Here is a 25438-nt window from a genome sequence, read left to right on the forward strand (position 1 = left end):
ACTTATATGAACAACACATGGACAGGAACTAGGGCGGGGGGAGGGGGGAATGCTGGTGGGGGGGGTGCAGAGCAGAGGGGAATAAAGGGGAGAAAAAAAATGAGACAACTGTAATAGCATAATCAATAAAATATACTTTGAAAAAACCTAAGTTCATTTGATCAAGCATGTCTCTCTCTTAAGATTTTATTTATTTTTAGTGAGAGGGGAAGGGAGAGAAAGAGAGGGACAGAAACATCCGTGTGTGGTTGCTTCTTGTGCGCCTCCTGCTGGGGACCTGGCCCGCAACCCAGGCCTGTGCCCTGACTGGGAATCGAACTGGTGACCCTTTAGTTTCCAGGCCAGCACTCAACCCATGCGCCACCCCCGCCAGGGCTGATGGAGTATTTCTGAGATGTTAAACAGATGGAAGGCTTCTGCTGATCTGCACGAAGAAACGGGCGTGGGGACGGCCCGGAGTGGACTCAGGAACAACGGAGCGGCAGGGAGACGGCCCGTGGCGGACAGCTGGGAACAGGGGCCTACGCGGCTGTCTCCTCGCTCCAGCCTCCGGCCAGCTCGGCTACAAAGGCGTCCCATCTCTCCGCCCAGGTTTCCAGGGCGGCCTTTTTCTCCGCGTCCTGCAGGGCGCTGTACCTGCCCGGGAAGGGAAGGCCAGGTCAGCCCCGGGAAGGGTTGGGGGGCAGGACAGGAAGGGGCGGGACTTCCGGACGCTGGCAGAACACACCCCTCCCCCCCATCTGGGAGCAGTCACGGACCCGAGACCGTGTGGAGAACACGCACGGATCCCGTCCAGGCTTCTGCGCCAGACCCCCATGGGAAGGCAGCGTGCGGGCTCTGGGGGCGGGGGTCCGAGCGCGGCCCGGGCCACTCACTTGATGGAGTTCAGGGCCAGCTGTTTGAGGGTCCTCAGGTCGGCCTTCCCCCCGCCGATGCCCATGAAGGCCTCGTAGAAATCGTAGGACAGGCCCGAGGCCCCGAACATGGCGGGGTCGTCCGAGCTGATCACCATGGGGAACCCGGTGGCCATGAGGACAGCGGCGGGGTGGTTTCTCAGGTCGGACACCAGCTGCAGAACCTGCCCAGGGGGAGGCCGGGGGGAGGACACACTGTGACCCGGGAAGAGCCGTCAGGAGGAAGGTTGGCCCGGGAAGCACCGGGGGCTCCCGTCTTCCTGCCTTAGCTCCGCCCCCTTCCGAGTGTGGGGGTCCCTTCTGGACAAAGTCCTAACGCGGGGCTATGGCCCATGCCCCCCGACCCCTGACCCCGCTCCTCCTAACCTCCCAGGCTCACCCCCCCACACACAAGCATCGGTCCTGCTCCGTCCTGCTCGGAGCAGCAGGCCCGGACGCAGCAAGATGGGCAGATTCCTAAAGCGCCCGTGGGAGCAGCAGCACCCACAGCGCCGGCCACTTCCCTGCACCCCCCACCCCAGGGTCCCTCTAGCCTTGTCCACAGCTTGGCCCAAAGTTCCACCCCCCTCCCCGGGGCCCCTCACGGCAGCCTCACTGTTCGGGGTTCGGGCTGGGTCAGGCAAGGGCCCGTCCCTCAGCAGCCGTACTCAGCCGGGTGGGAGGAGTGGGGGACACGGGGGACCAGAGAGCCACGGAGAGGGAGGCCGTACAGGAGGAACTCTGGGGGTCAGAGCAGAGGGTGGGGCTGGGGCAAACGCTGTACTGGACGGCGCCCACCTGGTTGGAGATGGGACAGACTTCTACCGGGATGTCCTTCCTCCACAACTCAGTCCAGACGGCCGGGTGTTTGGTCAGAGCAAACCCGTGGCCAATCCTGGTGGAGTTCAGTACGAGGGCTTCCAGGAGGTTTCCATCGACCGAAGTGCCCTGCCAGTCTGGGGAGAGGGGGAGTCTTCCAGAGGGCGGACCTGACCCACAGGTATTCCTCAGGTGAACCCTCCAGCCCCCCCAGGAAGAACAGCAAGCTGAACAGCCATGAAACCCAGAGGCACACACACACACATTTCCTTCCCAACAACATTCAGGAGAGCATGGCGGGCCTTTGCTCGGTGAGCACGTGTGTGCGTGTGCAAGCACGTGTGTGCGTGTGCACGTGACACACGGGGCAGCTGGGACTGACTCAGGCTTCGTGGGCGGAGCGAGACTCTCAGCAGGAACCAGGCTGGGATTCCCTCCTGGGTCCGTGCAGCCTGCAGTCCCTACGCCTTCTCTCCACGCGCGCGTGTGAGTGTGTGTGTGTGTGTGTGTGTGTGTGTTCCCAGAGTTGCTTTCTGGGGATTCAATGTTTGCAGTCGTCATGACCACGTGCTGCAGACGCTAGCGACACAACTGTTTGTGCGCCCTTACGTTGCTGTCTACCCTTTAACAGGGCTCTGGGGACGACAGCCATGGACAGAGCTCAGCGGCCGGTGGGAACAAGGCCATGGCAGGTGCTCCTGGCTGCCTCGGTCCCCGCTGTCCCCACGGCACCCGCCTTGCAGCCAGGCCTGCGTCAGAGGGTGAGGACTCCTGTGGCGACGTCCTTCCCCTGCGGCTGGGAGGGCCCGAGGCCGGCCGGCCGGCGGGGTCACGGGCCAGGAGCCTCCGGGGCTTCCTCTCCTGAAGGAAACGTGTACCGTTTTGTGACGCAACAGAGGGCCCCGCCGCTGAGCCTGCCGGGCGTGTGTGCCTTCCACTCCGGGCGGCCCAAAGCTCCCAGGCCGATCCACGAGTAAGATGGGAAAATCGCCCCTTTCCGTTAGGAATAAAGCCCCCCCAGAAGTTCCCATTGCCGAATAGGGTGTGTGTTTTTGGGTGGATGGTCAGTGGTTTCCCATCTGGTCCTTTCTTCGCGAGGGCGTCTCCTCTCAAGAGGGAGGGGCGGGCACTGCTCTGGGATACTGAACACCCAGGTCCTGGCAGAAATCTCCTCCTGGGTCCGCGCGTCCCGGAATCGGGCCGGATCCCGAGTTAGTTACTGCGCAGAGCTGATTTCACACAGGTGCGCCGTTCCCCAGCGAGGCCCCAGGCTCTTCCAGGTGGACAGCCCCGCCCCCTCACCCACAAACAGCTCTTCAGCTCGCTCGGGAGAGCTGCGGTCCGACCCGACTCGGAAGGTCCAGACAGAGAGGCCTTTGCCCCCGGATGAGGCCTGGCCGAGAAACCCGAGCTCCCTGCCGCCCCTCCTCCGAGGTGCCAGGTGCCAGGTGCCAGGACCCGCGGCCCCAGGTGGGGGAGGGGGAGGGGACGACTAGCAGCCATCGCTTCTCCTGGTCTGGGTCCCCCAAACGGTCCCTTTGATCTGACGCTGCAGCCGTGATCTGAGACTCCTTCGGCTCAGCGTCGGGCTGTGGGAGGAGCTGGGAGACCACCGAGCTCTCCAACCGAGGCTGGGGGGCCGGGGGCCCGAGGGCCGGGGGGCGGGGCACATGCTGAGCTCAGGGCGTGTCGGAAACAATGGTGGTCAGACCACAGGGCAACGCAGGGTCTCCGCTTGGGCACGGAGGCGTGAGGACAGGGCCCCTGGGTGCCAGGGCAGGTCGCTTCCAGGGCGTGACTTTGGAAAGGTGAGCGGACCCCTCGGGCACGAGCCGCTCGTTATAAAACGGAGATTATCGCAAACCAGGGGCGCGAGTACAGCCCCGCGCCTTTGCCCCGCACGGTCTGCACTGCGTTCGGAGCCCTGAGCGCCGTGTGTGCGGAACGGGGGCTGGGGGCGGGTCTGAAGTACCGCACGGGCCGCTGTTGGCGCCGCAGAGGTTCCTTCCGCGGGGACTGAGCCGGCTGCTGCCGGGATGGGAGCAGACCCTGCCCGTGGGCGCTCTCCCCGCCCACCCGTCTCCTCCTCCTCTGCGCCCTGAGCAGCCCTCCCCACGCGGCTCACCTGTCTCCCCGGCGTGGAAGAAGTAGGGCAGCGTGCGGCCTCTCGCGGCGGGAAGCGTCAGGGCCTTCCTGTAGTAGTGCAAGGAGTGGCCGGTGTCCTCCCGCCCCACCTGCAGCACAGGGAGGAGGGGCCGTGGGGCCGCCGGCGGCAGGGTCCGGCCTCGCTCTGCTCTGCTGTGGTGCCCTGCCGCCTGGGGGCGCCCTCCCCTGGACCCTGCCTCTGTGGCTGGAGGACTTCGTCCCCCACGGCAGAGTTAGGACAGAAAAGAGCGCATGCTCGCTCCCAGAGAATCCCCCCTGAGTCCTTCCCATCTCGTCTCCCCGCACCGTCTCCCAAGCCCCCCACGATTTACCCTGGGTTCCTTCGGGAGAAGGAACCATGATTGATGGGCAGAGAGCAAGAGAGACAGAGGGCGGGGACTGGGAAACAGAGACCCAGCGGGAACGAGAGGCTGAGGGCAGAAGAGACCAAGAGAGCGAGGGAGCCAGGCAACGAGCGCCCAGACCAGTCACCCCCAGGGGTCCCCGGGGTGGGTGGGGGGGGAGGTGGGGAAGGGCAGTTTCCTGGCAGGGCCCCTCTTCCACTCAGCTCCACCACCCCCCACTGTAACTCATGGGAAGGGCCAGGACCCCACAGGGAGCTCCCAGGTCAGCCCCGCACCCTGGGGTCCCTCCTTCGGAGCACCCACTCGAAGCCGTAAGGGGGGCCCTGCCACGTTTTTGTGTCAAAGCAGACACGGGTACTCGGCGTGGCAGGGTGGCACGTAGGCATGACAGGAACGGAGCCCGCCAGCGGCCCCTGGAACGACGGCCACCCGTCCCCCGCCAGGACTCGTCCATGTCTGTCCTCGCACGGGCCCTTCCGGAACCTGCACCCTCGCCCAGGCCCCCGTGCCCCGCCGCGCTTGGAGGCGGAGGCCGAGATGGGGGGGCTTCTGCCCCTTTTCCGCACAGCAGAGCCTTGGGCCTCTCCCCCGGGGACCCAGGAGGATACCCTGGGCCCGGAAAACCAAGCCCCTGACACCTCCCCCTCGGGGCTCTGGCCACTCTGGGCGGCCACGTAAGCGAAGGCTCCAGAGCAACGTGGGGGCTCCGAAAGGGGCGTCCAGGCGCCTTTCAGCCAACGAGTCCGAGTTAACGCAGCAACGAGTCCTCTGGGGGAAGTGAGGCCTGGCTGGGGGCATGTGGCCGAGGCTTTGATGGGGGGGGTAGGTGGCCGTGACTCCCCCGAGTGGCCGGAAGGGAGAGGACCGTGAGCAGTGCCGGGGTGAGCCGGGGTGAACCGGGGCAGGAGGCGGGGGGGACGGGAACACACCCGTCTGTCATCATCATCATCATCGCCCGCTCCCCGAATCCCTCCCGATCCTGGCACCCGGGCCCTTCCACTTCCCTTCTCCGCGGGCTGTCCCTCCCCCGTCCCCCCCGCCACCACCACCACTGCCGGCCCCCGGAGACTGTTACCAGGTCAAACCCTGCCACCATCCTGGGGAATCTGGTTTGAAGTTGCATGGCCATCCGGACGGATTCCGTGATGAGGGACACGTTCTTGAACCTGGGAGAGGGAGAGAGACGTGAGGACGGCGCGGCCTGTGCCCCGGCAGCCCCGGCAGCCCCTGCAGCGGTCCTCCTCCCCACCCCAGGCCCTGCCGGCGCCGCCACTGCGGGTGCGGCGGTCTCCACACCCGGATGCCGGGGCAGCTGTCACTCGGGGCCCCGCTGCCCACCAAGGCCTCACCTGCAGCCGCACACGTCACAGAGCAGAGCCCCGGTGGCAAATTAAAGAGGAATTGGGCCAGTTCCCCGAACGCCCGGGCAGATGTGGGATCAGAGCTTAGCACCACCGTCTGGAAAGCTGCCGGTGACAGGTTTTGGGACTCTCCCCACCCCCACCCACAAGCCCAGGGGCCTCTGGCCCCCCTCCCTCCTCGCCCTGTCTCCCCTCCCTGGGCCCTTCCCAACCCCGGGCTCTGCCCACACCCCACTCTCCCTCCCGCCGTTTCAGCGCGCTCCCGCTCACCTGTGATCTGAATAGATGATTTTCATTCCGACAAACCCGGGATGCTCCCTCTTAAACAGGGAAGCCACGTCTCTGTAGGTCTCCACCGTCCACTCGGGGCCGTGGGTCGTCCCGTTCAGCTCGTACACCTTGGGGCCGGGAGCACGGTCCCGGGCGGACACCGCAGGTGAGGGGAGCGGACCTTCATTCCCGCCGTCAATCCCCTCTGAAAGCAGGCCGGACCTGGCAATCTTTCAGGTGACGCCTCTGGTGGCCTCTGGTGGCCTCTATCGGAAGCCCTGGCCCCTCTGGGGGGCTGACCTGGGGTCTCTCTCTGACTGTCTTGTGGACGGCTGGGTCCCCCCTTCGCAGAGCAGGGCCTGGCCCATCGTGGGTGGGGCTGGGTCAGCAGCTGTCACAGGTGGGCATGGGTAACCAGGTTCTTGATGATTGCAGAGAAAGAATTGAACCAAACATGCAGATTTTAGAGCAGGAAGAGAGAAAGCAGATTTATTAAGCGATAGTACACACCGCAGACATGGGAGCAGGTCGACTCCCAGCAGAGATTGACCTCAGGGGCCGGAGGGATGCTATTCTTAGAGGACGGATCCTCCCTGGCTAGTTTTGGCGGGCTTTCATTGCGCCTGTACAAGTACTTGTATTGCTTCAAAGCTACTGCGCATGTGGTCTCCCATGATTTTCCTTGATTGGCCACTGGAGAAGGGGGTTGCACAATGTTAATTTATTATAATGTTATTATAATGAAGCAGGGATCCGGTCAGGGGTCCTGTAGCATCTTCCGTGCAGGTGCATTCATGAGTCACCATGACTCAGTGCTTTTCCAGAAAGCAGGGACAACCGGTCTTAGAACAGGGTCTCTGTCCTGTTGTCCTTTATCTCAGCCCTGGGGCCCCTCCGGAGTGTCCTCCTTCCTGTCCCTTGCCCCACTTTGAAGTGACGAGTTTAGAATAGACCGGTGGGGGGGGTCAGCACCCAGGTCCTCTCCCCTCTCCCGCCCGAGGTGGAGCACCCCTGCAGTGGCTGTGACTACAAGGGGCACCAAGAGTGACATGGTTACAAGATCCAGGGAGAGACAGGAGGCAAAGGGAAGAGATGGACGAGTGTGACAGTGCCCCCCCCCCCACACACACACAGCGCCTGCGGGGCAGGTGGGGCCGCTCCACTGCTGGGACGGCTCCGGGGGACCAGGTCTCGCCCCCGGGTCTCCCCCACTCCAAGTGGCTGCGCGATGGCAGTTTGAGGTCAGGATCAGAAGTAGAACCATCTGCAGAGACGGTGGGGTGAGGAGTGGGGAGGAGGAGGACTCAGGGGCCGTGCATTCCCAGGGAGGGTGATGATGTGCCCAGCGGACAGGCCGTTCGAAGCTGGGCTGGGCGCTGGGATAGACAAACACACGCTAACCAGGCCGGGCGCCCGGCCTCAAGGGGCTTCCAGTTTGGAGGAGAGGCTGACTCCCCCCACTTTCCCGATCCGAAGCAGGAAGAGTTGTGTTAGAGGAACAGGGGTCTCCAGGGAGCAGGGGCTGCGTTAACGGGGGAGGCTCAGCAAGCGTCCCTGGGGGGTCGGCCGCGGTGTGGAGCTGGGGGTGGGGTGGGAGCAGGACTTGATAAACAGGAAGCGGGGGGGGGGGGGGCTGCTCTGCAAGCAAACGGGTTCCTCCCAGGGGTCCGGGCCGGCAGGGGGCGGGAGGGCAGCTGGAGGGGGCACATCCGGGGACAGAGCCCGCAGAAGAGGCGGGGAGACGGGGAGGGAGGCAGGGGCGAGCGCTTCTCCCTGGAGGAACGGGCACTTCCTCTCACCGGGCCTCTCCTGTTTGCCCGGCTGCGCGCGGCGCTGTCCTCTCTCCTCCCTCCCGCCCCCCGCCCCCCGCCCCCCCCCCCCGCAGGTGCTGCCGTTGGACCCCCGCGGCGCCCCAGGCCCACAGAGCGGCTGTCCGCCCCTCCCTCCCTGGAGGGCTCTGCCCTGCGGCCCGGCTGCGGGGAGCGGGTGAGCAGGAGGCTGTCTCCAGCCCCTTCTCTCGGCCCCAGGGGCCTTGTTCTTCAGTTTCCTTGGCAGCTGCCCTCCCGAACCCTGGCACTGCACCCCGCCCCCCCGCCAGGCCATTTCCCAGCGAGCATGCTCAGACGGACTGACAGCCGGGGTGGCCCGAGCCGAGGACCTTAGGTGTGGTTCGCTCAGTGTCTGGTATTGCCTATTCTTTCTTTTCTTTAAACCCTCGCCTGAGGGCACACGTATTGATTTTCGAGAGGGAGAAAGAGAAGCGTGTGAGAGAAAGACCTTGTGACTTGCTGCCTCCTGGACGTGCCCCGACTGGGGACGGGAAGCTGCGACCCAGGTATGTGCCTCGACTGGGCACCAGGCCCACCACCTTTTGGTGCAAAGGATGACGGCCCAGCCGGGTGAGCCCCGCGGCCAGGCTGCCCAGCATTCTTACGGTTTCCTGAAGGGGTCAGTGTGATCTCAGTACGATCACTTACCCTCCCCAAATAGGCCGCTCTGTACGCACGAGTGTTTTTTCACGGAAGGCCATCACAGAGCAGCAAACGCACGGGGCGCACTCGGCCCTGTTCTCACCTGCCTGACCGGAGGACCGCGACCCGTTTGTGGAGGGGTCCCCACCCCTGTGCCCTGCCAGGAGGACACACCCTCAGGGCCGACGCAGAAAGCCGGCAGAGGTGGGTCTGCACGCAGCGCCTCGCTAGGGTGCAGCCTTTGCCCTCGCCTGCTTCCCTCCACCTGTTCGCCGTCTCGCCCTTCACCGCCCTGGAAGTCAGACCCCTCTTCCTCTGGCTCGTCCACTTCTCCTCAGCTGATTCCCATCTGATCGAGTAGTCTGCAAGCACCTGCACTACCCACTGCTTCGGGTGTCCACCTCTTTTCCATGAAGGCTTCTGTGCCCATAAAAATTAGCAGCAGCCCTGGCTGGTGTGCCTGGGTGGACTGAGTGCCCGGCCTGAAAAGAAAGGGGTTGATGGTTCGACTCCCAGGCAGGGCGCGGGCCTGAGTTGCAGGCCAAGTCCCCAGCAGGGGGCGCTCGAGAGGCAACCACACATGGATGTTCTTTTCCCTCTTTCTCCCTTCCCCCTCTCTAAAAATAAATAAATAAAATCTTTACAAAAAAGTAACATCAGCACTGGCCGGGTGGGTCACTGGAGAGTGTCCTCCCGATATGCCAAGGTTGAGGGTTTGGTCCGCAGTCAGGGCACAGACAAAAATCAGCCAGTAAATGCATGAATAATACTTGGAACAACAAATCCATGTTTCTCTCTCTCTAAAAAAATCAATGAATGAAGAGAATGTTTTCTTTAATTAACATCACATTAACTCCTGTTGATGTGGCTTCTGTCAGTTAATCTGCAGCCCCAAGAACACAACCAAAGAAGATGAAAGAAAACTTTCTTTCTTCCTCTCCTACTAGGTCGGTAGGCACTAAGACCTCAGCAGAGCACGCCCGCGGGCCGCAGGTGCTCAGGGTCACCAGGGCGGAAGGCCCCGGGTGCCGCCAACAGGCTACACTGGGGAGACCAGGGCGGGGCCTCCAGGCTGACTTCTCCAGTGCTCGCACGTCACTGGTCACGAGGTTCCGGCCCTTCCTCGGCCACACGTCGCTGGTCACGCAGTAGACCCCTTGGCGGAGGAACAGTGGCCTCAGGGCACTCCCACGTGGCCCTTTCTACAGCCACCCCCTTAAGCAGGAATCCGCAGAGACAACGCCCAGGCCTCAGGCGTGTTTCAGCGCCAGGTGCAGGAAAACAGCAGAACGGGACTAGGGCCGCCCTGGCCAGCCTCAGGAACAGCTGCGAGGACTAACAACCCCCGCCCTGGTCCCTGGCGCTGACCAGTCGGAGGAGACCAGGACCCTGACAGGACACACCTGGGACGCTGACGGGCTGTCTATTGAGATCCTCCCCTGAGGCCCCCCCATAAAATCCCTGCCCTCAAAGGCCTTTAGGGGCTAAGCCTGCACCTTTCCTCTCCCCCTCCGCCCCTCCCCCCTCCCCCTCCCCGTGCACGACCTCTACCCCTGTGTCTCCTGAGCTCCTCGGGCCCTTCCTCCTCCTCTTGGGTAACTCGTATCCTGAGCCCATTTCACCTGCAGCTCGCGCCTTGTACCTCTGCGACTTCCTATCTGAACTTCCTCTTAGAGTCTGAGTCTCGGCTCCGAATGCTCTCTGAGCCAGAACTCGAGCTCGGAGGTTGCTGAGCGGAGGTGCGGCCTGGCCCCGCTGCTATGACTCGCACTGTTGCTCTCACCGCCTCCGACTCCCCTTCACTGAGGATTTCTGAAAAGAGCGCTTTTCCTGCCCCTGATCGAGGCTCCCCCAGACTTCCAGGCCCTCCGTTAAAACCTGCACCTCTGGTGTTGCGAGAGCCTCCGTGTGTCCTTGGGAAAACCCTGGGGCTCCTCCAGACTTTTTCAGGCAGTCTGCAAAGTCAGAACTCCTTTCCTAAAAAAATCTAACATGTTGTTTGTCTTTTTAAAATTTAATTTTCATTTATTGAGTTTAGAGAGAGAAACACCAACCAGCCATTTCACCTGTTCCTGCCCTCGGTGGCTGCCTCCTGTGCGTGTGCTCCGACCTGGGACTGAACCTGCAACCCCGGTGCATCCGGACGAGGCTCCGCCCACCCGCGCCGCCCGGCCGGGGCGACGTCATTTGTCTTTTTAGTCTCATTCTCTCCCCAGTGTTCAGAACTTTCCAGAAGCTGCACAGATGGGGCAAAGTCGCTCTGGCAAACGACGGGTGGTGTGACTCTTGTGCTTAGAAAATGTCTCTGCTGTATTATTTCCTAACGGGGGCGGCGTCACACAGGATAAAGGGGGTGTGACCCACACAAACACAAGCCCTTCGGGATCCTCAAAATGTTTTGAACGTACGCATGTGCGAGCCACTGAGCTAACCGAGCCCAGAACCGGCACTCGGAGCCATCCTGGCGTCACCCCCTGCTCTGCGGGGGAGAGGAGCAGCGTTCTGCCTCTGCCTGTGTCAGTGCCCGTCACCAGCCGCCTGGGCGATGAGCCCCAGAGGGCAGTTTTGATCTCACGCTCGTACGGCCCCGAGTGGGCGCTCCGTGAGCAAGCGCTAACTTGAGAGAGCGCGCCCTGCTTGGGGTTTTGAAGGCACCAAGCCCCTGAGGGTGTCTCAGAGATCGGGCGGAGGGAGGTCGGAGGGGTGGCGGGTGGGGCGGCGGGTGGGGAGGCACTAACGGAGCAGATGGGAGACGATGAAACCTTTAAAAAAAATCAACAAATGACCATTGGGCCTGTAGGAGGGTGCAGCCAGAGGGTCCCCAAAAGAAGGACTTTAATGGGGTTCAGAACTCAAGGTGTCCAGGAAACATTAGAAAGTTACATAGGATGTCCTCACCCTCCACCGCAGGTGTGGGTTGGGGGAAGGGACACATGGAGAGTTGTTTTGCATAGCAACTAACCTTTGCAGCTACCCTCTGGCATGGTCATTTTACACATCTATAACCTTTAACTGGTTGCATAGATATGTTAAATAGCTGTGGCCATGCTCTAACTTCCCCCAAGATGTAACTGGGAGGCAGCTCCCCCGAGTTACAGCGCCTGCGTGAGAGCTTGGAGATGATTGGCTCCACGACATGGGGCCACCTCTGCGCAGACTCCTGATGGAGCCCAGTGAATCTGGAAGGATATTTAAGCCCAGACTCCGCAGCCATTGAAGAGAAGCATGTGGCTGCAGCCATGTAGGGAGGGCCACGCACTTTTGGCACAGGGGGACCCTTCCCCCGCAGCCCTGAGAAGAATCGCCACGTGGCTTTAGCAGAGAACCACCACGCAGCTTTACCTGGAGATCCCGGCAACACAGCTGATGGTGCTGAGAACCGGGGGAGGTCTACCAGCCGAGACAGATTACTGGGAAGAACCGGGAGCTGCCTGAGCCATGGACTTCTATTTCCTTTCCTGAGATACGGTACCCCAGACTGGGCAAAGGGGGGAAGGAAGGACTGTGTGTGTTTGTGGGTGTTTTAAGGGACTTTGCGATTTTGACAAAGACTTTAAGTCATTACTTTTAGTCTGTATGACTTGAATAAATAACTCCTTTCTTTTTCACCAATCTCTAACATGGAGAGCTATAATTCTCTGGCAAAGGGAAAGGTGAGCCTAGTACGGGGGGACCCCAGGAGAAACGGGGGTCAATTCGGGAGCATTGTGGAACCCTCTTCCCTGGTGGCCAATCGGAGAGGATCATAGGAGACCACATGCGCAGTAGCTTTAAAGTAATACAACTACTCGTACATACTCAATAAAAGCCCGCCAAAACTAGCCAGGAAGGGTCCGCCTTATAAGAACAGAGTCCCTCCGGCCCCTGAGGTCAATCTCTGCTGGGAGTTGACCTGCTCCCATGTTCTCTGCTATAAACTCTGGGTGTTCGGTTCAAGTCTTTGTCCCGATCACTAAGTACCTGGTTACCTGTGCCCACCTGTGACAGCTTTTGGTGAGCCAGCCAGGAGAAGACACCGGAGTGGTTAGCCCCCTTTGCTGCCCTGACACCCGGGATGCTCTTCCGTTGCCACCTATTCTGTTTCGGGGAGTCTGATGTTCCGTGATGGAAGGTCGGCCGCTAAATTGCGGGCACAGATTGGGGAGTTAAAAGGCACAAGGGTGCCCGCCGCTTGAAGACACCTGTGATAAGATGACTTGGGTGAGGAACGGGGTTAGCCTTAGTCCCCGCCAGGTGCAAGAAAATGTCCACACGCAGATCAGACACACTGAAAACCACGAGACCCTGCCCACCCCACAGCTGCTCCCCCAGTAGGCATAGTCGGACCTCCCCTGCGGGAATCAGTCAGCACCTCGCCTGCGCTATCACTTCCTCCTGCAGTCTCCTCATCGGGCCCACAGACAGTCTTTTATGCTTGTCCTCCCCAACTGACTTCTGGTCTTTATACCTTCACTCATACCCCACTTGCCTTTTGTATATGAAGGGTTCCTGCTGTCTTTGTACCAGGATATCTACCTTGGGGTCATTGATAGACTAGTGCTAAGGACAGTTGCAGGAATGAGCCACTCCCATCTTTGGTATGTGTGTACTATCATTGTAAGCAGCAACATCACTCAACTGCACAACAGGTGCCTGCTGGTCGCTGGTCACTAGAATGGCCAGGTGGAGCCACTCTTACCTAATTAATTGAATTTGGAATTCTAAGGTGGTTTACTTGTTCCTATAAGGGTATTTTAATTTCCCCTCTCAGTTCATTGTCCCTCTATGAGATCTGCCTCCAGTATGAAGGGTGGTGGTTTAGACATCGCTTGAGGTCCCTTCTGGGAAATTTCAGACGCAGGTGCAATTTCTTAAAGCTCTGGGAAATTAGATAGAATATTTAAGGGTCTTCTTTGTGATCTGGAAAAAGAGTCATTTTATAAGATCATCTTGGTGCTCCTCTGAATGGTTTACAGGGCCAGAAACTATTTTTCTAGTAGTACACTTCCTTTGCCCCAGATCTGAAAGCTGACAGGAGAATAGAGAAATGGAAATGTACTCGGGCCACAAGGGTAGAGTCTGGGATTGTCAGGATTATAGGCAGTTGCTCAAGAATGCTGCATGGTTCCTTCCCAACAGTTCTTTGGAGCCTGGACACTCAGTATAGGACCATGAATCCTACAAATCGTGTCCAGGGAACTCAAAACCTCTGAATTAAACAAAGAAACAGAAGTAGACTGTGGTGACCCTCTCAAGTCTTTTAGATTTCTGTCAGCCAACACTCACTAGGCTTTCTTTCGCCAGAGACGTCTGGTAGGTCGGTGGGATCCCAGGGGACGCCCATGGCCCACTAGGAGAGCTCCTGAGGGAAGCAAAGAGGGACACCTCTAGTCTACACAGGAGTATCTTCGTGTTTCTTTTCCTTCTCTTTAGGATCACTGCAGTCAAGATGGGAACTACATCTTCTATCCCTTCCAAATCACCATTGGGTTGCATTCTTAGCAACTGGGATAAATTTGACCCAAAAAGTTTAAAAAAAAGAAGAGATTAGTTTTCTTTTGCAACACTGTTTGGCCCCAGTATAAATTAGGGGGTGGAGAGATACGGTCTCAGAACGGGAGCAGGAATGACAATACTATCCTGCAGCATCTGCGGTGGCCTCAGGGGTTCCTCCTCTTCACCCTCTAGATAAAATAGGGCGAGAGTTCCCTGGTCCTCGATAGGCAGGGACAACGGCCCAATCTAAGCCTGAAGAAGTTACAGAAGAATGACCTTCACCCTTCAACAACCCCAAACAGAGTTTTAAGAACCATGTCTCTCAGGGGGGACGTTGAGGCAGGAGATAGTCAGGAAGGAAGCTCCAGAGGCCCCGCAGGGCTAAGATAAGAGACATCCATACGTGACAAAGACCCCCTAAGACTGGTTGTTCCTGTTTTCTGGGATAACTCTGAATATGGTGGCTCAAAGAATGCGCCTGCACACTACCCCTGATTCATTATAATGGCATTATAATGAATTAACATTGTGGGACTTCCTTCTCCAGTAGCCAATCAAGAGAATCAGGGAAAACCACACATGTGCAGTAGCTTTGAAACGCAACTCCTTGTACCTGTGCAACAGAAGCCCGCCAGAGACTAGCCAGGGGGCTTCTGCCCTAGAAGAATAGAATCCCTCCAGCCCACGGGGTCAGTCTCTGCTCAGAGTTGGCCCGCTCCCATGCTCTGTGGAGTGTACGATCGCTTAATAAATCTTCCCTCTTTCTTTATGCTAAAAAAACTCTTGTGTTCGGTTCAATTCTCTGTCTTCGATCGCTAAGAACCTGGTTACCTGTGCACACCTGTGACGGGCCTAAAAGAAGATTCTGGGCAGAGCGGTGATCAAGCCCACGGAGAGAGGCAGCAGAGGCCGGCGGCCGGGGTTCCCAGTCCTCCGCTCTGCCGTTCCTGTGCTCAACGCCGGAGAAGCCGGCTTCCTATGTCTGCGCCAAGCCGGTGCCCTGGTGCGGACCGGCCACAGGGGCTGCACCCGGCGTTCACGGGTCCCCTGGTGCCCAGCTCTCCTGGGCCTCTCCCAGAGAAACTGCAGGCTTAGTGGGAGCACCTGGGGAAGACTCTGAAGGCTCCAGAGCACCCCCACTGCCACCGGGGTGGGCTGGGGACCCTCAACTCCTCCTGCCCCCCGGTCAGAACACTGCTGGGAAGCCAGCCGCGGGGGGTGGGGGGGGACCCTCGTCTGCTGGTTGGGGGTCGCATCAGCCTTCCAGCTCAGGCCCTCGGTGGGGATGTTTACCAGCTGCTCCAAAGGAGTCGTGCCTCATAGAAGCAGAGCGAGGAGCGAATGAGCTGGTCTTTGGAACGGACTTGGAAATAATAACTATGAATAATAATACTACCCGTGGGATCAACCAGAAACAGGGGAACAGCTCAAAATCGGCAGTTTCCTAGCAGGATGAGTCAACAGTAGGAATCCAGCAACCTGTGAGCACAGGCAGGCCCTGGTGCCCGTCCCGCTCTAAGGCTGAAGGCTGCAAAAGCTGCTGCATCCCTGGAACAAGCCCTCCTGGACGAGGGACGCATGGGACCAATTTACATGCCTCAGTTGTTAACTATATTGATTGATTGACTGATTGATTGATTTGAGAGAGGAAGCAAGAGAGACATCGATTTGGTTTGGCGTCCCACCTACTCCTGCACTCATTGGTGGATTCCTGTCTGCGCCCTGACTGGGGATTGAACCCACGACTTTTGGTTTCACACACTAGGCGTCAACCCAGAGCCACCCCGTCCAGGGCTGCCGTCGGTGTTCTCACGGAGCAGTGTCAATGCCAGTCACTGCAGCTGTAAGCCAGGTGGCATTTCCCCTGAGGGGCCTGCTGAGAATCCAGGGACAACCTCGTGGAGGGTGCTGAGGGAGCGGAGCCCAAAGGGCTGGCCGCCACCGGCGGGCCCTGCCGCAGACCTGTCTCTCCCCGAGACCTCCATCAGTAAGAGCCTGCAGGGCCGCCCACCCCCGTGGGCAATCCTGCTGGGCTACACCAGCCCCACTCTCGGGAAGGGCCAGGACCCGGCCTGGGCCTCAGATTCTGGCCCTGGGGGAAGGGACTGGAGCCCAGGAGATAAGACCCGCCTAGCAACTGTTGCTAAAGGCAAGTAGCCTTTGTTATTGAGCATTAGTAACACAATAGGAGACTGAGCAGCCAGGATAGTCCATCAACATCATCCCAGGCCCTGAATTAGCCCCACCAGCCGGGGTGGGGGTGGGGGTGGGGGTGGGGGGGCAGCGCGGCGCAGCAAAGGAATTCCAGAGCAGACGGTTTTTAGTTGTTAATGTCGGTGGCGCCCCCGCTCCGGCCAACGGGGGCGTCGGGGCACAGGCTCTCCACTGCAAGAGGCCTTTGTTCCAGGGTCAGAGCAGAACAAACGGTCCGGTCCCACCCCCCTCGGCCTCTCCCAGAATCCCAAATCCCGGGAGCCCTCCACCTTCTGGGAAGGCTGGCTGCGGACGGTGGGGGTGGGCAGAGCGGGGGGGGCCGAGCCGGGCGGGGTCCCCGGTTGAATGTCCGGGAGCCTGTCGCCCCACTCGGCCGGGGCAGCGGCAGAAAAGGGGGGAGAGGGCCGCGCAGGACACTGGGCTCTGGGCCTTTCTCTGCCGCTCCAACCTGACGGCCCAGCCCCCTCCCAGACACCCTGCCAGGCGAGGACCCGAGGCAGCCATCTCCCAGCCAGCCCAGGTCCTCGCCTGCGAGGCCCTGCCTGCTGAGGTGGGATTGAGGGCCCCCACGCCCACACGGAGAAAGCAGCCAGGGTCTGCCCAACAGGAAGCGGCTCTCCCCGAGGGGCCGGCTGGGGGTGGGGGGTGGGAGCAGCCGCTGGGCACATCCTGAGGGCACACGCTCCCGGGCAGGAGGCCTGGGATCCGGCCGGATGCCCCTCTGGGAACCCCCGGTGGAGGAGGAGGGGGCTGCCCCGGGCTCTAAAAGCCTCTCAGGTGTGGTCTGGGCAAGACCACCTGCACCAGAGCCCCTGGGGGAGGGGGAGGGGCTGGGTCCCTAGCAGCCTCCAGCCCTGCCCCAGAGCGCAGAGTTAGAACCCGGAAAGGCCGGGTGCAAGCGGGAGGACTGCCACCCACCAGCAGGATCACCGCCTGGGGCCTTTTGGAGACCCGGGCAGTGTCACCGCTGCCGCCAACCTCGCTGGGAAGCCGGGGCTCCCACGCCGGGGTGACGATACGGGGGCCGGAGATAAACATGACAGGGGACAGAGGGGGAGACGTGGACCCCCGCAGTTCCCGGGAGGCGGTGCCGGGGGTTGAGCGGCACACAAATGGGGGGGGGCTCACACCAGACCCGAGGGAAGGGTGGGCTGGAGCCCACGCTTGGGGGGAGAGAGAGGGGTTTTCCAGGCCCAAACGTGACCGTCAGTCCTCCCGGGAGGGGCCGTGTGTGACACGGACCAGCTCCAGGGTGAGCTCATCGCCTTCGGAAATTCTTCCCCGAACAGCGGGCGCCCTCAACCCGCCTGCTCTCTCCGTGCACGAGGAGCCCGGGTGCCCGGGCCTTGTCTACGCGGCTTGCGTGACTCAGGGAGGCTCGCTGGGGGCACCCAGCAGGGCCCACCCCGCTCCCCGCAAGGGGAGACACGCGTCTGCACACGGCCAAACCAGCGAGCACACCTCGCACCCTGTGCGTGGAGATAGCCAGGAGAAAGCGGGCCGGCAGCTACCCCCAGGGCGGGCATTAGCATGTCTAAGGGGAAAGGTGGGTCAGCCCGGGAGGCCGAGAAAGGGAGAGTGGGGAGGTGAGGGGCTTTGTTTCAGGAGAAGGGAAAGGGGCCGACCGCAAACTGGAATTACTGGTTCTCGGGCAGGTGTGTCCTTCCCTGGAGAGCCACCGAGTCCTTCGGATCCGACCGGGGGCGGCCCAGTCAGTGTAGGGATCCCAAGCAGAACTGCACGTGGTTTTAGAGCGCAGAAACACCAGGGTCGCCGTACCTGCGGCTTCCCCAGAGAGGGTTTAGAGAGGCGTGTGGACCCCACTGCCTCCAACAGTCCGCTGGTGTCAGTGCTTTCCCCTCCGGGGCAAAGGGTGCTACGTGTACATGAAGTCCTCACGGGAAGGTATGTCTTCGAGAGGAGAAGGGGAGAGTGGGAAACCTCGATGTGAGGGGGAAACAGCAACTGGTTGCCTCCCGTGCGCGCCCCGACCCGGGCCCCCGGGGCCGGACTCACACCTTCTGGGGTGCGGGCCGCCCGGCCAGGGCCGCAGCCTTGTTTTCGATGAGAGTCCCTAGAGTCTCAGGATCTGGTCGTGAGGAGCTCCTGCTTGTCCCTCCTTGTTCGCTCCACAGGAACGTGTACAGCACCTCCCTCCCCAAGGAGGGAGACCTTGCCCAGGAGGGGCAGCTTGCCCTTCGGCTCAGGGGACCAAGCCTCACCTTCCGGGATGCCTCCATCAGGCATGTTGGGTCCTCTCGCCCCCACCCCACCCGCCAGGGACCACTAACCTGTGCCCTTTTCGTACTCCCTCTACACCATGTAAATAATTCTTTTTCTTTTAAAGATTTTTTACTTTTAGCCCTGGCTGGCGTAGCTCAGTGGATTGAGCGTGGGCTGTGAACCAAAGCATCGCAGGTTCGATTCCCAGTCAGGGCACATGCCTGGGTTGCAGGCCACGGCCCCCAGCAACCGCACATGGATGTTTCTCTCTCTCTTTCTCCCTCCCTTCCCTCTCTAAAAATAAAATAAATAAAAATTTAAAGAAAATATCTTTATAAAAAAGATTTTTTTACTTTTATATATTTTTAGAGAGAGGGGAAGGGAAGGAGAAAGAGTGAGAGAGGAGTGTTGATTGGTTGTCTCTTGCACATCCCCAGAGGGGGACCTGGCGTGCAACCCAGGCACGGGCCCTGACCGGGAATCGAACTGGTGACCCTTCGGTTCGCAGGCCGGTGCGCAGTCCACTGAGCCACACCAGCCAGGGCTGGTTCTCTAACATGCCCAAGAATATCTGTCACCTGTATTTTTCACCCACGAGTCTCCCCGAGACAAACTGGTGTCCTCCTTAAGGACACCCAGCCCCGAGCCTGGCAGCTTACAGGGTAGCAGCTTGCCGTTGTCTGGTGACTGGATGCGCAGAGAGAAGAAAGAGAGAGAAACAGGGAGGAAGAGGTGGGAGGAAAACAGGGACAAGGTGGCGGGGGAGCGATCACCCTCTGGATGTGAGAGGCTGTCATTTCGAGCCAAAGAGTGGAATTGCTTCCACCGAGGTTGAAGAAGAAAGAGGCTGGTGCAGCGTGAGTTGAGGAAGCATCAGGAAGGGAACTTCTGAGGCTGAACAAACAGGAAATGAGAAGAGTCTGCAGCCCTGGCCAGTGTGGCTCCGTGGGCCAGGCGTCATCCCGCAAAGCAAAAGGTCGCCAGTTTGGCTCCCGGTTGGGGCACAGGCCTGGGTCGCAGGTTTGACGCCCCAAGGGGGCGCGTATGAGAGGCAACCGGTCGATGTTCCTCTCACGTCCATGTTTCTCTCCCTCTCTTTCTCTCTCCCATCCCCTCTCTCTAAACCTAAATAAATAAAACGCATAAAACACAAAGCAGCAGCAGAGTCAGCAGAAGGTGGAGGAGAAGGCACAGTGTAGGGAGCCGTGGGGCCCGGACCAGGGGCGGGCGGCTGGCAGGTCCCCAGGCCTCTGCCTCCCGTGCAGACACCAGGCCTGCACTGCCCAGCCTTGAGCTTGGCATGGGGCGAGGGGACCTGGGAGGGAGCAAGGCTTCCCACCAGCCCTGCTGCTGGCAGCGTTGCCCGCACAAGACCCCAGATAAATGCACCTGGGCTCCACAGAGCGGGTCCCCACCGTTACAGGTGGCCGGGTCCATTTCCCAGATCCTCGTGCACCCCACACCAGGAGCACGGCCCGAGGGGTTCGGGGAAGCTAACGTTTGATACGAAAGGAGACAGGCGAAGAAAGGCCCCAGAGGGAGGCCCTGCACAGAGCCCAGGGCCGGGGGCCGGGGCGAGAAGTGGGGACCAGCGGAGACGGGAGGCAGGAGCGTGGGGGTCACAGTCCCTGTTTGGCTGGGGCCGGCCCAGCCCGGCTCAGGGTGCCTTGCTCACGGCTCACGACCCCTTGGGGGTGACGCCGTCACTCAGTCCTGGCCTGGCACTGCGGTGGGGAGCCTGTGCCGACCTGCAGAGCCCGTAGGCTGTGACTGAGGGTCGGACTGAGGGGCCAACTCACCGGCAGCAGCTCGGCCCTGAGCTCCAGGTAGAGCACGTTGTCCTGGCAGAACTCCTGCAGGCCCAGGAAGACGTAGTCCCGGAACACGGGCGCGTAGCTGACCAGGCCCGAGATGGAGAAGAAGATGGCTTGGAACCTGGACCAGAGGACGTCTCGGTCTGGGTAGGCCTCCTCGGGGTTCTCAGTCTCCAGCGTGAAATTCCTCAGGAGGCTGCCGGGACACACAGGGGGCCGCGAGCCCAGCGTGAGCAGGCTCCACAGGAGTCCAGCCCTCCTGGCCGCTCCCTCCCTCCCGGGAAGAGCCTCCTCCTCCAGGGAGCGGGCGAGCCAGGTGGCAGGCTCCCCCACCCTGCCTCTCCCGTCCGCTCTGCACACTGAGCCGCCCGACCCCGCTGTCCTCACCTGCCAGACCGAGCTCTCGTTGGCGGGTGTTGTGCAGTGAACCGTGACCCTGCGGATCCATACACAGACCCCCTAACCCCCGAGGGACAGCACTTGGACAGACGGACTTGAAGGGGCATTCGGGGTAAATGCAGGCTCCGGGGCCAGACCGACATCAGACCAGGCTGTTGTAAGAGCCCAGGGGTGGGCCCGGGCCCGGTGAGCGGCAGCCAGCTGCCGGCCGGGGTGGGCGGGGGCAGGCCTCAGGAGACGCAAAGCCTGCTCCTGGGTCTGGTTGGACCCCCCCTTCCAGACCGGTGGGAAAACCCATTTCTGTCGTTTGAGTCACTGGGTCTGTTGTGCTAGGGCGGCCCTGGCAGATGGATGCCGGGCTCTGTCTGACAGAAAGACCCCCGGACACGGCCCTGCACGGCCAGGTTCACACCCCTGACCAGTGTGGGCGACAAGGGGCCACCCAAGAGAGGGCAGTCCTGGCAGTGTCTCCCCGAGGAGGTGATCTTTCCCTGAACAGAGCATCTGCCTGCGTCTTTGAGGACACACCTTTGGAATTTCCCTTCTCCAGACCCCTCAGGGCAGGGGGCAAAGGCCACAAACCCCCTCATTGTTACTGTTATCTCGTTAACTGTTAACTCCTTGCCACCCTGCGCCCACTGTTGTGGAAGAAGCTGTGTCTGCTTTACTTTTCATCCCGTCCCCGGGGCTTCCCTGCTTTGCTCTCTCCCACCCCCCATCGACCACCCATGGGTTTCTGTAGCCCCTCATGTCTCCTCCTTTGACGGCCGTGTGCAGAGGGAGGTGCAGAACTGCCGTTCTCGGGAGCGTTTTCTCAGCCCGTGGAGATCTGGCTCCCGGGCCCCTGTGGTCGGCTTGGCTTGGCCGAGATAAACTTGCAGAGACCCTCCCAGGTCGGGTCGTTTCCCACGTGGACGTGAGCCGCTTCCCGGCTCGGGGGCCTGGGGCCGCTCCCTCCACCCTGCCAGGCTCCGTGTTTCCCACTCATCAAGGGAAGTAACCTCATGAAACCCCTGTAGGTGGTTCCGAGATGAAAATGGAAAGTATTAAACCTGGCTGGTGTGGCTCAGCAGACTGAGCACCGGCCTGCAAACCGAAGGGTCGCCGGTTCGATTCCCAGTCAGGGCACAGGCCTGGGTTGTGGGCCAGCTCCCCAGTGGGGGGGGCATGTGAGAGGCAACCACACACTGATGTTTTTCTCCTTTCCTTCCCCTCTCTCCGAAAATAAATAAAATTTAAAGATTAAATAATAATCATTATTATTATAACATTACTACCCAGGTTTGTTAGGAAACGGCTCCATCCGAGTTTCCAGCTGTTTCGCCTGCCCACTGACTGGGGGCTCAGACCCTCTCTTCCTCCGGCTCTCCTGGGGCCTCCAGACAAATTTCACCTGATGCAGCAACAGCGTTGCTGTTCACACCTTTGGCTGATCAAATGGGAACTTCCTGGTCAAGCTCCAAGAAAGCGCCCCTTGACTTGCTAAAGGCCACGTCTGCCCTGAGAGACCCGCCGTCTGCCCGGCGCAGGCGCAAGCCGAACCGCCACTCACCCCTCGTCAAACTCGGTGACGTTCCGCAGCTCCTGCCGGTACTTCTCCAGCAGGACCCACCCCGAGCACTCCGCGGGCGGCGGGGGCGTTGGGTGAGCGAACCTGAACTTGAGGGCCCCGTGGCGGGTGACGCAGAAGTGGCAGTGGGGCCTGTAGGTGACGTTTCTCACCAGCCAGTCCATGCGCAGGATGCTGAAGTCGTGCACGTGCAGGGCGGCCCCTGGGCGCGGAGGGAGGAGGAGGGCGGGGTTAGGGTGGGGGCCGCTGAGGCCAGGGTCCCGGTGGGGCTTCCTCAGATGCCAGCTCTCCATCGAACCCCCCTCTAACTGACGCCCTGGACTCCTGCTCCCCGCCCCCGACTTCCCATGGGGCTCTGGTCTGCCGGGGCTGCGGTTTGGGGCCCTGGGCTTGCGCTTTTGCCCCCAGCGCTCCTCAAGGCCCAGAATACACTGTCCCCCTGGACTTCTTGCCCTGTCTCAGCACCTGGCTTTGACCCTGGGGCTCCGGCTGGGGGTCTCTGCAGGGCCACCCTCTCTAGAGCTTACGTTCTCCAGCCCCTGGGGACGCCCCTTCACCGACCTCACAGGTTTTATTTTTTGTGTCTATTAGTGACATCAAGCAAAAAAGGCAAAGTCCTCATAAGTGGCACACGGCTGTTGCCGTGTGCTGGATGAGGATTATTTGACTCGCCATATGCATGGGTTTATACGGTAAAAGTATTCCACCGGAAACGTGTTCGTCCAGGACGCTCTTTCGAGCGCCCTCTTTGGTGACGGGGCCCCCGGGGAAAGGCTGGAAGGAGGGGCGTGAAGGACGGTACGCAGGGAAGACCAGGGTCCTGCGGGCCCCCAGACACGGTCTCCCGGGTGCACGCTTTCCCAGCTGTGTCAGGAAGGCCGGCGACACCCGGGGCCTGCCTCCCGCGTGCTCGCTGCGGCAGAGTCCCCGCGGAAGCGGGGTGTCTGGTTCCAGGGTGACCCAGGAGCACCTTCGGACACCCCCTCCCCTAATTTGCCAGCAAGAACCAGGGGCAGAGCCGCTGAGTTCAGAGCAACAGCACCCCCAAGTCCCGCCTCCCCACCTCCCCGAGACCCCAGCGGCGCCCTGCCAGCCTCCCCACCTCCCCGGGACCCCAGGGGCGTCCCGCCGGCCTCTACCTTTCGGCATCTTCTGCAGGACGCGGAACACGGCGCTCTCCTCGATGAGGCGCTTGGCCCGGAAGAAGTGCATGCTGGGCGGGAACTGCGGGCCGCGCGTCTCAGCCTCTTTGCGCGCCATGAGGACGCGGTTGGCCCGCTCCTCTTCCCGGGTCAGCGCCAGCTGCCCCCCCAGCCGCATCGCCCTCTCTCTGCGCAGCAGCTGCTTCCGTGTCTCGTCTATGGGCGCGGCGGAGCAGAGCAAGGCCGCGGCTCCCAGCAAAAGCAGGGAGCGGAGGGCGGCGCGCCCGGGTGGGGTCCCCCCGAACATCGGGTGTCTGGAAGAGGAAATGCACAGACGGACTCAACCACACCAGCAAGGGGGAGCGAGTGACAACGAAAGGTTTAAGTGTCGATTTTCCTCCTCACTCCCTGTTCTCGGGGCACCAGATGGGGCACATGGGAGGGTTCGTCCCTGAGACCCCAGAGACAAGGCCTCCAGGTACCGGTGCGGAGGGCCCCCCAAACGCAACGTTGCCGGGAGCCCTCCTCGTAGTGCCGCTCTTCGGTCAGCAAGCCTTGCGCACGCAGAGGGCAAGAGGTCGCGATCCGATGTTTAGGGTCCCGCTTCCCAATGTGACCCACAAGCAAAGTATCAGAAGCCACGTGAAGAGGGGCCCCGATATGGTGACGAAACTTTAAAATAGCACGCAGAGGAGGAGCTAAAGGGAAATGGAGACAATGAAGGAGATGAAAGAACTCCAAAGAACTGGAACTGATATCTTTAGAGATTTTTTAAAAAAAAGATATTGTGTTTATAATACAGGAACAAAAATAAATAAATAAATGACAAAGAGCTTTTAGAAATTTGAGTGTTGAAAGCTGAGAAGTTTTTCTTGTTTTTTCTTTTAATCCTCACTGAAGGACAGCACGTATTGATTTTAGAGAGAGAGGAAGGGGATGAGAGAGAGAGGGACAGAAACATCGATCAGCTTCCTCCTGCACGCTCCCGGAGCAGGAACTGAACCTGCAACCTAGGTACTTTCCCTGACCAGGAATCGAACCCAAAAACTTGTGGTGTACAAGACAATGCTGTAACCAACAGACCACCCGGCCAGGGCTAAGCCAGTTAATTAAAAAATTACACACACACACGCACACGCATGCATGCAAACAGGTGCAGGGATGTGACAAAAATGAGAAGTTTGGTAATCAATGAAATACATTGCACTCGAGACCCTCCCCAGGACCCACGTTTAATTGTTGCACGGCGCGTCGGACACCAGCGGGAACCGGAGGACAGGTCACCCTGGCCTCACAGTCAGGCTCAGATCCACCCTGGACCCGGAGAGGGGGCGCTGGAGGGGCCCCCTGACTTCATCGAGTCCTCGCCTCCCCCTCAGACTACAGACAGTGCTGGCTGCAAGGGGACAGTGGCCAGTGGCATCCGCGCCACCCTCCCATCCGCCCCACTCGGTGCCCCGGTCCCTCGTCTCTCTCTCCCTGTGACACTGAACAGAGGCCACCAAGTGCCCACACCTCTACCTCCGCCCTCCCTGAGAACCCCCAACGGACGGATTCACGCAGCCCAGCTCCGGGACTTTTCCCGGCCCGCCTGACAAAACTTACGGAGTGCTGGCCAGGGCCAGGTCGAGCATAAGGAAAAAAACTCTTGCTATTTTATTTTACTACTTCTTGTCTCTCTCTCTGAAATGTTTCTGGACTTTGAAAGGAGGGTGAAGGAAAACCCTGTAAGAACACTTCGTTTGCATACTAAGAACAGGGAAACGGACCGTGCACACTTGTGGTTCCGAGGAGACGTCCTCGGGCCCGTGACCCTCCCACAGCCCTGTGGCAGGGGATGCCCGTGTCCTTCCTCCCACCGGACGGTGCCCGGCGAGAGGCCTGCGCCAGGTGAGCGGAGACCAGGCGCCCGGCTCCCGGGTCACCTCCAGGAACCTCCGGAGCCCAGCGCTCCACCCAGACCCCCACCCGGGGGGTCCCGGTTACCTCAGAGCGGCTCCAGACACTGCAGACTGTTTGCTCGGTGCCCCCAGGGGCTGAGTCAGAAGTGGGAGAAAGGCTCATGGTCTGTTTCGCTTCCCGTGGAGGCAGGTTTCACTTCCCCCCAGCCTGGACAGCCCAGGGGGTTACAACCTGCGGGACCCAGGGGCCTCGGGCTGGAGCCCAGAGGTTCCTGTGCACGCGGCGCCTGCGTGTGTTGGCGTGTGTCTGTGTGGGGAGGTTGTGCACGCGTGTTCACTGGTGCTTATTTGGGGGGAGGGCCTGTGTGTTGGTGAG

General features: G+C 60.6%; 1 protein-coding gene across 2 annotated transcripts; it reads right to left on the reverse strand.

Moving 5' to 3' along the window:
* Window positions 1-231: 231 nt before the first annotated feature.
* ADA2 (adenosine deaminase 2) lies at window positions 232-25195 on the reverse strand. Of its 2 annotated transcripts, none has more exons than XM_045839303.1 (10): window positions 25148-25195; window positions 23159-23475; window positions 22002-22221; window positions 20036-20246; window positions 5854-5981; window positions 5298-5388; window positions 3838-3946; window positions 1692-1849; window positions 876-1078; window positions 232-636 (listed from the first exon to the last, which is right to left on the reverse strand). In XM_045839303.1, the coding sequence occupies exons 2-10, from the start codon at window positions 23466-23468 to the stop codon at window positions 522-524; spliced, it is 1545 nt and encodes a 514-aa protein (XP_045695259.1). In that variant the 5' UTR covers window positions 23469-23475; window positions 25148-25195; the 3' UTR covers window positions 232-521. The 2 variants fall into 2 exon arrangements, with proteins under 2 accessions (XP_045695259.1, XP_045695258.1); XM_045839302.1 differs by lacking the exon at window positions 25148-25195 and adding an exon at window positions 24767-24858.
* Between the last annotated feature and the right edge of the window lie 243 nt (window positions 25196-25438).

This window comes from Phyllostomus hastatus, unplaced genomic scaffold (genome assembly GCF_019186645.2).
Source record: "Phyllostomus hastatus isolate PE091 unplaced genomic scaffold, TTU_PhHast_1.1 phas_contig_29, whole genome shotgun sequence".
NCBI classification, from domain to species: Eukaryota; Metazoa; Chordata; class Mammalia; order Chiroptera; family Phyllostomidae; genus Phyllostomus; species Phyllostomus hastatus.

What these genes read in the sequence shown, in the direction of transcription:
- ADA2 (XM_045839302.1), bottom strand. Translation starts at nt 24,795, where the DNA reads ATGCTCGACCTGGCCCTGGCCAGCACTCC. An exon ending in GTCACCGAGTTTGACGAGGG is followed by an intron (nt 20,247 to 22,001) that starts GTGAGTGGCGGT and finishes GTGTCCCGGCAG; the next exon opens with CCTCCTGAGGAATTTCACGC. An exon ending in CTGGCCCTGAACTCCATCAA is followed by an intron (nt 637 to 875) that starts GTGAGTGGCCCG and finishes CTTCCCGGGCAG; the next exon opens with GTACAGCGCCCTGCAGGACG.